This window comes from Brachyhypopomus gauderio, chromosome 4 (genome assembly GCF_052324685.1).
Source record: "Brachyhypopomus gauderio isolate BG-103 chromosome 4, BGAUD_0.2, whole genome shotgun sequence".
NCBI lineage: Eukaryota > Metazoa > Chordata > Actinopteri > Gymnotiformes > Hypopomidae > Brachyhypopomus > Brachyhypopomus gauderio.
Genome location: NC_135214.1, coordinates 14,141,574 through 14,151,629, shown reverse-complemented (window position 1 = coordinate 14,151,629; position 10,056 = coordinate 14,141,574). Strand labels below are relative to the sequence as shown.

General features: G+C 44.5%; 1 protein-coding gene across 5 annotated transcripts; it reads right to left on the bottom strand.

Annotated features, from left to right (window-relative positions):
* Positions 1 to 5,898: 5,898 nt before the first annotated feature.
* Positions 5,899 to 10,011, bottom strand: asb1 (ankyrin repeat and SOCS box containing 1). 5 transcript variants are annotated; one of them, XR_013130423.1, is made up of 7 exons: positions 9,722 to 10,011; positions 9,490 to 9,626; positions 9,149 to 9,290; positions 8,664 to 8,966; positions 7,691 to 8,073; positions 7,124 to 7,464; positions 5,899 to 6,757 (listed from the first exon to the last, which is right to left on the bottom strand). XR_013130423.1 is itself a non-coding variant. In XM_077002465.1 (6 exons), the coding sequence occupies exons 1-6, from the start codon at positions 9,784 to 9,786 to the stop codon at positions 7,295 to 7,297; spliced, it is 1,200 nt and encodes a 399-aa protein (XP_076858580.1). In that variant the 5' UTR covers positions 9,787 to 10,011; the 3' UTR covers positions 6,789 to 7,294. The 5 variants fall into 5 exon arrangements, 2 of the variants coding, with proteins under 2 accessions (XP_076858580.1, XP_076858582.1); XR_013130422.1 differs by having other exon boundaries at positions 5,899 to 6,735; XR_013130424.1 differs by having other exon boundaries at positions 6,752 to 6,768.
* Between the last annotated feature and the right edge of the window lie 45 nt (positions 10,012 to 10,056).

The following is a 10,056-nucleotide window of genomic DNA, read 5'->3' as shown; positions in this document are numbered from 1 at the left end:
GGTGGTCAGAAGGCTGCACAATCAGGCCACACTAAACAGGCCTGGCAGAGGAGGTGTGCTCCGAGCGAACCTGCCTGATTGGGGCCTCCTCCGTGATCGCCCGCCCTCTGGGAGGATCGGGTTATGTGCCACATGGCTAAGCTGTATGGACCCCTGCTTTTCATGTGCTCACTCCTCATATTTGAATCCTCACATCACAGCGGCCCAGCCCCCCCAACACTCAAATTCAACAGAGGATCGGTTCGCTTCAGGGCCCTTCCTCCTAAATATGCCATTCAAGAAAAAGAAAGAAAAAACATTTATCGACTGACATGCAGGTGGCTTTGGAATTTAACATTCCAAGCTATGGCAAATGGATTCATAAAAATATGGTGGATGAAACGTGTATATATATATATATATATATATATATATATATATATATATATATATATATATATATATATGATAAATGTGTATGACAGTTACATGTACATATGAAACATGCGTGTATGCATACATATATGAAACATGCGTGTATGTGTTACGGCAATGAGCAGCATGCGTGAATGGCAGAGAAACCAGCTGAAGGTTACAATTTTGCCTATTCTGCACAGCGCCAGACCAAGAGACTGAGCCCCCAACATCCCTCGCCTCTGATGGAGAAACGTGAGATGCTTTTGGGGGGGGGGGAGCTGACAAGCAAGCCAGAGCCCCTGCCATTTAAACGTCTCTCTCCCGTTTCCCCCTTTACGGGTGATCTCCGAGGCTCGCCTGGGTCTTCTTATCAGGGGAGGAAATGGTTGATTTGATGTGGCGTTGGGCTGTGGATTTGGAACTGTTCCCACCGTCGGTCAAAGGGGTCCCAAGGGGGGGTTGTGGGGGCAGGGTGGGGGGAGATTGGGGTTGAGGTGGGCCCAAGTCCAAACAGGACACCCCAATTTCTTGCTCTTCCCTAGTCTCAATTTCAGTTCCACTTTCAAGGTCACTTGATCTGTATCACAGAAGTGACAACAGCAGACCTTTTTGGAGTCTGCTAATGTACTCTTTGTTACATAATGGTACGATAAAAAAATATTAAAACATTTTTTTAAAAGCTACCGTGAAAGAAACCATGGAGGGTTCACGATTGGTGTCTTGGAGGTGAGAAGGGTGCATTGTGGGGCTTTATCCAGGATCGGTATTAATCACCAGGCCTGTAGGATTCACAAGCCTTTTGGGTAGGCCCCGTCTCCTGGGACGCGAGCCCTTTCTCTAATTTCCATGCCTGCAGGTTTAAGTGTGGGATACTGGGCTGCAGGAAAACACATTTCACTGCATTCCCACAGTGCTTGTGGAAATCTCCTCTTCCCCATTTTAGGATCCACCGCTGATGTTGTTGTCGGATGGTGGTTTTGTCAGTTGGGTGACAATTCCTGGTTAATTTCAGGAGGAAGCCCATACGCCAGACGGGACTCCTGATAGCTTTGTTCTCTGGCCAACATCACGGCACGTAGCTGCTCCTCAGTGCAAAGGCTTTACAGAAGAAATTAACCATGGGTAATTTGGCTTAATGAACACTATCAATTACAGATCCTATGTACTTACAGAGCTGGAAAGATTCTGAGACTGTGGTATTTCAAAGGAAAAGGGGAAAAAACGTTGCAACATTTTCTGGGAGGGATGCAGTAATCATTGTTTTAGTTCTACAAGAGATCAATTTGGAGAAATAAAAACACTACGTTTCATGCACCAAAAATGAGCAGATAAAATTTCTCCACATGAATTAATGAGCCAGTTTGAATACAGCTTCTCCGGACCACTAGTTCATAGTTCTAGATAAATTATTACTCAGCAGATTTGTTATTGTTTCCCTGGTTTTCAGCGTTAGTGATGCAAAAGTGTGTGTGTGTTTCAGGGACCAGCTTTTCTTTCACAGTGGCAAGAGGGGAGATTCTGGGATGCTAAGGTGTGATCCTGCTTTCATGTGTCTGCCGTACTTCACAACTACCAGTGTCTCTGGAAAAAGAAGTCTCATTCAATGCCACTATGCAGTTGTGGTTTTCCAATTAAAACCATGCGATATATTTATAGGTAAACTTCCTCCATTCTATATTTCCTGTCTTAAGTCTTGCTAATGACTTCGGCATTGCATTTCCTTTATGTTAAAGGCATATTCTGGCACATAGACCCTCTTCAAACTACTAAGCAATTGCCTGCTAAAAGTAAAAAAAAAAGTCTACCCACACCCTATTTTAATTGATTCTGCATGTGCATGACACAAAAAAGAAAAAATATCAATAATTTCTGAAGTGCCCCTGTCAGCTAATCCTTCCAGTTATACTGACCTGATGGTGCAGCAAACATAAAGTTCTGTTTTACTTGGATTCCATAATAGTGCTGGACTCCTTGACAGTGTCATTCTAACTGGAGATGGAGTTTAAACACCATAATCTAAATCACAGGTGATGTACACATATGAAAATGGGAAAGGGGAAATGCTTTGTCCCGTGTCCAAATCCAAACAATGTTGAAAGCTAATGGGGAAGTTTATAAGCCACACCAAAAATAAACAAGACAGAAAGTGAGATCACCCTTAGAAAAATATGTTGTAATTAAGGCAGTGAAATTCTAGTGCAAGTAGTTCACGTGTGATTTACTCAGAAAGGCAATGAGAGATTAAAATGAACTCCAAATAACATGCAGCTGTTGCCCAATTTCAATAAAAGCAAAGTAAGGCATTTTATATGCAACACACACACACTCACATTTTTATACGGTCAAATAAATTCTTCAGATGCAGTCTGCTGCATTTCCTACTTAACCCGTATCATCTACAGACCTTGCACCTCAAACACTATATGATCTAGCAAACACATTTGTTAGACATGAGTCAAACATCCAAACACAGCACAACAAGGAGACATATAGCCATCACGAACTACAACACAGCTACCTTACTTTGTTTGTTTGTTTGTTTGTTTTCCTAGTGTTCTACACCAGGGACTGCTGTCTTTTTAGAAGTGCCAACCACCTCTTGTGTAGTTTGCAGATGCGAAACTCTAATTCAGCAGTAACTACATGACATCTATACAGAGCTTAATTGGAGTGGAATTCCATTCTTGGGCCAGACACAGTCCAAAGGGGCTTCATTAAATCAAAGCTGTTCTTGTACAGTAATGAGCCGTTATCCATGATCCATTATCCATTTCCTTTTCAAAATTGTATTTGCATCTTTAAACCTAAATAGTACAGTGCAGTACACAGCATAGCTATTTCTGAATATTTCATATTTACTATATCCAATTCTAAATTATCTTTGAATATTCACTCTAATTTTAATTCTAAATATTAAACATCTATTATGTAATGGAAGCCTTCCATAGCCCCTTTTTCTTTATTTTGTGTGCCATTAAAGTAGTATTTTTAAATATTATAATGTATTAAATTTTATATTCAAAACCAGGCTTTCATTACAACGTCAAAAAGTGAAATATTACAACATCTCAGAACGCTTTAAAAACATTAGCAACAAAAAGTTACAAAGTAAGCATTTGGTTAAAAAAATATAAGTATGCATTTTGCATCACAGTGAAGTTCAGCCCAGGGTCTTGGTCTGGCGGGGCGTAATGAAACTACAACCCTGGCTTCTCACTTGCCAGTCCTGTTTCAAGCTACAAAGCTCTTAGTTCTGCAGTGATGTCTGAAGCAGATACTGTATTTGACTGAAGAGCTGAGTGGACTCCCTGGTGGAGTAACCCACCCTTGAAGAGAGAAGGCAGTGTATCCAGCCTGGGCTAAACCTGGTCTAGCCCCACAATACCGCAGAGATAACATAAATACAGCAGGCTTGCAAATCATCTGGCTACCTCTGCACTCTTACAGGCTATCTGGGGCAGGTATGTTAAGTTCTATTCATTACCACAATGATAAATAGCATGCATGATGTTTGCATGGTGCTGTCCTTACACTTAGGGTTGTTGTCTATCTGTTAGCATAAACACACATGTATTGTGCGTAAATGTGATAGCATTGTAAAGCATATATGACTGTGACACTGACCTGTGATCATGACTGTGTTTCCATATCTAAGGACAATATGCATCCAGTTAGCCCAAACACTTCCAGTGTTCTCCCTCAAATCACCTGCCTATGCAGAAGTTCTGATAAGTGTCCGTCTATGTACATGTTTTGTGCATTTCTGTAAAATGTATGTAACTATGGAACGTTTTCATATATTTTGGTAATCTTCTTTACATTGTGTTGTTTAATTTGTTGTGCTGTTTTAATTTGTTGTTTGCATTGGCAAGGCATTTTAATACTAATGAACACTGCACTAATATATCTACATACATATCTGTGTGCATTGCCAGTTGTTGCAATGAAGTGGAACTTTTGGAATGAATGCTGTGATGTACAATAAACTGATTCCTCCCAGAACTTCAGAAACTTGAGCAGCTGATGAAGGACCTCTGTCCAAAGCTTGCTTTTCTGGAAACCTGAACTTCACCACAGTTTTGGCCCTCTCCCTTTCTCTCTCTCTCTCTGACAGAGAGACCTGTGACAGCAAGAGTCCAGTCACCTTTGACCTGTCAATAACCCTCATGCTGTATCCCATTTCAGATGACATGTGAAATTTTAACAAACTATATTTAAATCAGACTGTAGACACTAGAGCTTCTACATGATAGATCTATGACCCATCAGTATAGAACTACTCTTTATGGTTGTAAAATACTTTTTAAAATTCCATCTTTTAACAACCTCTTCCTCTATAGCCACAGCTAACCACACAAAAACGCTTTCATTTCAATTAGGCAGTAAAACTCATATACACATTTTTAAAACAGTTTTCATATAGATATAATAGACTTGAATGCAGCCATGAAAAGCACCTGTTCATGTTTGCCCCACAGTATCTAAGCTATAAAACTTTTACTTTGTAACGAGTACTACCAAATTCATCATACGAAACATTATTAAAATTACTGCTACCCAAAAGATTTGTTTTATCATACTGAAAAGTGATTATATAACAGGAAAGCCAATAACACTAGAACACCTCATGAATGCTAATCAGTTTTAAAGGCACCCTGGGTACATTTACACCTGCATTTTTATGTAGCTAAGCTCTCTGGATACCATCCATATACTCAAGACGCATGAAACGACCAAGTGTAAAAGTGGTCTGGGCCGAATCACAGTCGTGTACACCTTCGGTAGCTGTTCGGGAATGCCCACCTGTCTTAATTTACAATAAACTGCGCAATGTTGCTTGTTTTTTTTTCATCTTGTTCTGATTATGGCAGCAGACATGCAAACTCCTCCGTGTTTCTTAAAATGTAAACGTTCTGGGACGTGACTGCAATATAGGAGAGCAGGTTTGAAAATCACGCAAACACCTGTTATATATATATATATATATATATATATATTTGTGTGTGTGTGTGTGTTATTTTTCATATGCTCCCAGATAAGATGTGAAGAAACTAGTCTGTCAAAATACATGTCTTAAAGGTCAAAGCTCTAGAAGTACTAATTACAGTTTTCCTCTCTTAACGTGCTAATGTTTGTCCTGAAAAACTAATTTGATGATATGCTAAAGCACTTATGAAACTGAGCAAGCAATAATAGTATCACATCATCAGTGTGTATGTGTGTGTATGAGAGAGAGAGAGAGAGAGAGAGAGAGAGAGAGAGAGAGAGAGAAAGAGATAGAGGACTACTTGATATGAGAAGAGTGCCATCTTTTGGACAGCACAGAGTCACACAGACAATAGCATGTAAACATTAGACACTAGAACTCCAAACATCAACAAAATCTCATCAAACACTTGCAGGCTGAAAAAACAGCTAAACCCATCAGCTGTTGACCCCCCCCCCCCCCCCCCCCCCCCCCCCTTCACCCTTACTATTATAGTAACGAATCAGAAAGGAACACTGACAGTATGAATCCTCAAAGTGAGTTGGCATGTGTAGGGGCCGTTTGGCCCGGGCTCAGTGCTTCAGAGGGGGAGTGGTTGGCTGCAGTGGGAACCGTCTCTCCCAGAGCGCACTCGTGGGGTTTGAGGTTTTCAGTGGCACCGCTCCAGTAGGACGATCGAGAAGCTGTCGGAAAAAGAGCACGGTTACTCACGCTCAACCATCTCCAGGGCTGACGCTAGAGAAGCTGTCTGTGTCTGTGCTGCTTTGAAGAGCCTAACAGTCGTATTAGAGCAGGCACAGACAACGAGGACATCTTGAGATCTGACGGTACGTTTGTTGGAGTGCGACCCCCGCTCTGTCCCGTCTCTGGCACGAGGGGCTCCGTGGTCCACAGCTCTCGGCGTAATGAGGTCCATCGTCGACGTGCTGGCAGAAACAAACGTTTCCCAAGCTTTGCTTTTTCCAGTTTGTGGTTTTTGACAAGATGCGGTTTCACTGTCACAACTCTGACATGAAGTGCGCTTCAAATAGGCTTGATGGAAAAAAATAAACAAAAAATATATATACCCGGAGAGTGGGAAATGTAGCAAGCTATTAGATTGGAAACCTCTAAGGAATCTTATATCATGTCTATTTATGTCAGTGAGATCTCTAGGTGATATCAGCTAAGACTCAGTAGTAGATCTGTGGGAAGTAGTCTGAACAGTAAGTCTGAATTTCCTGCATTTGTTGTACTTGAATGCTGATTGAGCTCATGTCCAAAACAGGTTACATTAGGTGACTCAAAGCCACAGATGTATCCAAAAATCTTCTAGGGTCAAAGAGAAAGGAGACAGTTCAACAGCGTTGTACCTGAACACAAAACAAAGCTCCACTGTGGGTTTCCTCACATGAAAACACAGACAGAGGAGCAGTACAGTTTATTTCAGGCATCTTAGTTTAAATTAAGGCAAAATTTAAAAACATGTCTAAGCATAATATAAATACATTTCATAAACGATCATAAATTAAGCTATGATTATTTATCTTTTTTCTTTTATCCTGCACACCAACATTGAAATAGAAAATTTGTTCTTAAATATAAATTACCCACCTACTCAGACTAATCACAGTTTAAGGGATTGTAAAGAGTCCATATGAATCTGCAGTGTAACCATGTGCACATTCACTGTATACAATATACTACTGCAAAGTACGCTTGCGTAATAAAGCCCGATGTGCACCAACATGCTAGACTCACAGGACGGCATGCCGTGAAAGTGGTAGTGTGTGCAGAAGAGCCTCCACCAGGCCGAGGAACAGCGCTCGTAGCAGGAAGTGTGAAACTCCCCTGCTCGTCTGCGGCGCTGCTCGGAGCAGACCGGGTCACGGGACCAGAGTGTCTGTGCTCACGCGGACGGCCGCCGGGGCCTCATTTGCGAGCCTCCGGCGATGACGCGGCAGGCCCAGCCACGTCCCCGTGTAGCAGGAAAGTCTTGATGGCGTCTGGCAGCGGGAGACTGGAGATGTGCGCCAGACGTCGTTTGCCCAACACCTGACGGATGGTGATGCGACACAGGTGTGTCAGCCGCCTCGGACACCCTAAAGGGAGGAAACGGACAGCAGCACAGCTCTAAGCCTTTCTACCCATAACCCAATGCAACGGCAAAGCGCATTGGTGCCCATCATAAGGTGTTCTGCACTTATTTATAGCTTAATTCCTTGATATTCACGCTGCGCACATATTTGACTGGACGGTTCGGGCAGCGAGACCAACGCTAAATGCATCTGAGGCCAGACGAAAGGCCTTTTGGTGTGGGGAACTCACTCCTCGCCTCCTGGTAGATGCACAAGGCCTCTGCGTTGATTCTCACTCTTCCCATGGTTTCCGGGTCAGGCTCCGCCCAGGATACGAGCTGGGGGTCCGCCCCGTGTTCCAGCAGCAAGCTAACGAAAGCTGGCTCGCAGCCGTGCCTGAGCACGGCGTCCAGTAAGCAGGAGGCCAGGCCTCGTGCCAGCGCATCGCGGCTCACCGGGCCCGTGTAGTTGTAGTCGGGGTTGGCCCCAGCCTGCAGGAGCAGCCGGAAGCATTGCAGGTGGTGGTAGGCTGCGCTGATGTACAGTGGACACACCACCAGTGTAGAGAGGACGCGGGCACTGAACAGGGGCCTCGGGCCCAGCTGGTGGTCCACGTCCACATCAGCGTTGAACCTGCGGTGAGGTACAGAACATGCTGTTCTGGCAATCTACCACTTGCAATGTTATGTAAATTACAATGTGTGTGTTTTCTTTTCACCAGGTGTTTCACTTTTAAAATTTCAGTTTGACCACAGACAAAACAAATGGACTGAATATCACAATGTGCGACACAGATGAGCCTACAATTTTGTTCAAAACACCTTTTTTTCTGAATTTGTCTAGCTAGTCTGTTGGAGACTCTTTCTCAAAGGTCTTTTGCCAGCACAGGGGTGGACATTAGTGTGGCAGACCACTGGACGCATCCACACTGCATAGCCTGAGTGTATCAGCACAAGCACATAGTCAGCTACCGCCATATTGAGAAAGGTCTTTCTCCCAAATACAGTCAGATTAGTACTGACCCAGTTACCAGGACCCACCAGAGTAGACGTGGCAGACAAACTGCATTACATTAGACAGTGCACCTGTAAAAGTACCTTAAAAGGCAGACGTACCTAATAACGTAACCAGTACGTGTGGGTGCAAAGTGGGCGTGTCTAGTAACATGACGATCTTGTATGTGTATGTAACTCCAGCCAGACGCTGCGTGCTGCCACTCGTACCTGATCAGCTCCTGCAGTATGTCCACCCTGCCGACCCGGGCTGCGTGGTACAGCGGCGTGCTGCGGTGGTGCCGGCTGCCGTTGGGATCGGCGCCGGCCTCCAGCAGGATCCGCACGCAGTCCAGGTGGCCGTTGACCACGGCCACGTACAGGGCCGTCTGGCCCTTCACGTCCACCAGGTCCACCTCGGCCCCCTGCGCGATCAGGAAGGCCACGCACTCGCCGTGGCCCCCCGTGGCGGCGATGCGCAGGGGGGTGCAGGGAAGCCAGCCGCAGCACCACACCGACTTCTCATTGATCCGTCTGGAGTAGCAGGAAATAGAAATGCAATGTATGCAATGCTCCAATTCAAAGACTTCAAATCCATAAGTGCATTTGTTTAACTACAAAAAATAATGCCAGAAGCATGAAGGGGGGGGGGGGGGGGGGGGGTATTTATTAAAGACAGGAAGTCAGTCTCTCTGAGGTGTGGACTTAAAGCTCACTGCTTGAAGCTGTCGTCCTGCAGGAGACTCTTGATGGTGTCCAGCTCCCCCACGTAGGCTGCGTTGTGCAGACGCGTGTCCTCGCAGCGCTCCAGGGGCGCGTCGCAGAACTGCTCCTCCAACCACTCCTTCAGGTTCCGGCCTAAACACACGGACGATCCACGTTATTAACACATAACGAGGATCCATAGACCCATACAGACGTTTACAGATGCCACGCTTAATATGCATTACTTATAGAAAGAGGACCATTTTGAAGTCGAATCAACATGTAGAACGACACGGATGGTTTCAGTATCGCGATCGCGGTTATATGTAGTTAAGTGTAAAGATGTCGATACCTGCCACGGCGAGACTAGACAGGTCGGACACCGTGACCAGCGGGTAGTTCATGTTGGGTGGATCATCGTCCAGACCCCCCTCCACAACGTCTCCGCCATCAGCCATCTCTTCTCCCTCTACTCTAACAGCACTCGATCTAATCACCAACGGTGATAAAAGCACGCACGATCGGAATTATTATTATTTAAATAATAATGACTGTAATAACGACTGTATATTAAAACTTGTTACTCGAGCATTATTTTTAGCTTCGGCGGCACCAGGGATGTGTTGTCTTGTCTGCCGAGGAGTCTCATTGGTGGACGGCACACTTCCTGCTCCCAGCTCGCTTAAGTTAAGGTGGCTCAGCTGAACACATCTAGTCTGGTCTGGGAAGGATTCTCGTCTCGGGTTTGAGTAATGTTTAATCTGTGGCACGGAAACCGACAGATGTTTACTAGAGAGAAATGTGGAGTGAAATATTACAAATATTCTACTGGGCGGCCGTCGCTCTATCACCAGTCATTTCTCTCTCACTCTGTGTGTGTGTGTGTGAGAGAGAGAGAGAGAGAAATATGTACACAACA

Coding starts and splice junctions, on each gene's coding strand:
- asb1 (XM_077002465.1), bottom strand. CDS start 9,786: ATGAGACTCCTCGGCAGACAAGACAACACATCCCTGGTGCCGCCGAAG. Junction 9,291..9,489: donor GTCTAGTCTCGCCGTGGCAG/GTATCGACATCT, acceptor CCGTGTGTTTAG/GCCGGAACCTGAAGGAGTGG. Junction 8,074..8,663: donor ATACTGCAGGAGCTGATCAG/GTACGAGTGGCA, acceptor ACCTCACCGCAG/GTTCAACGCTGATGTGGACG.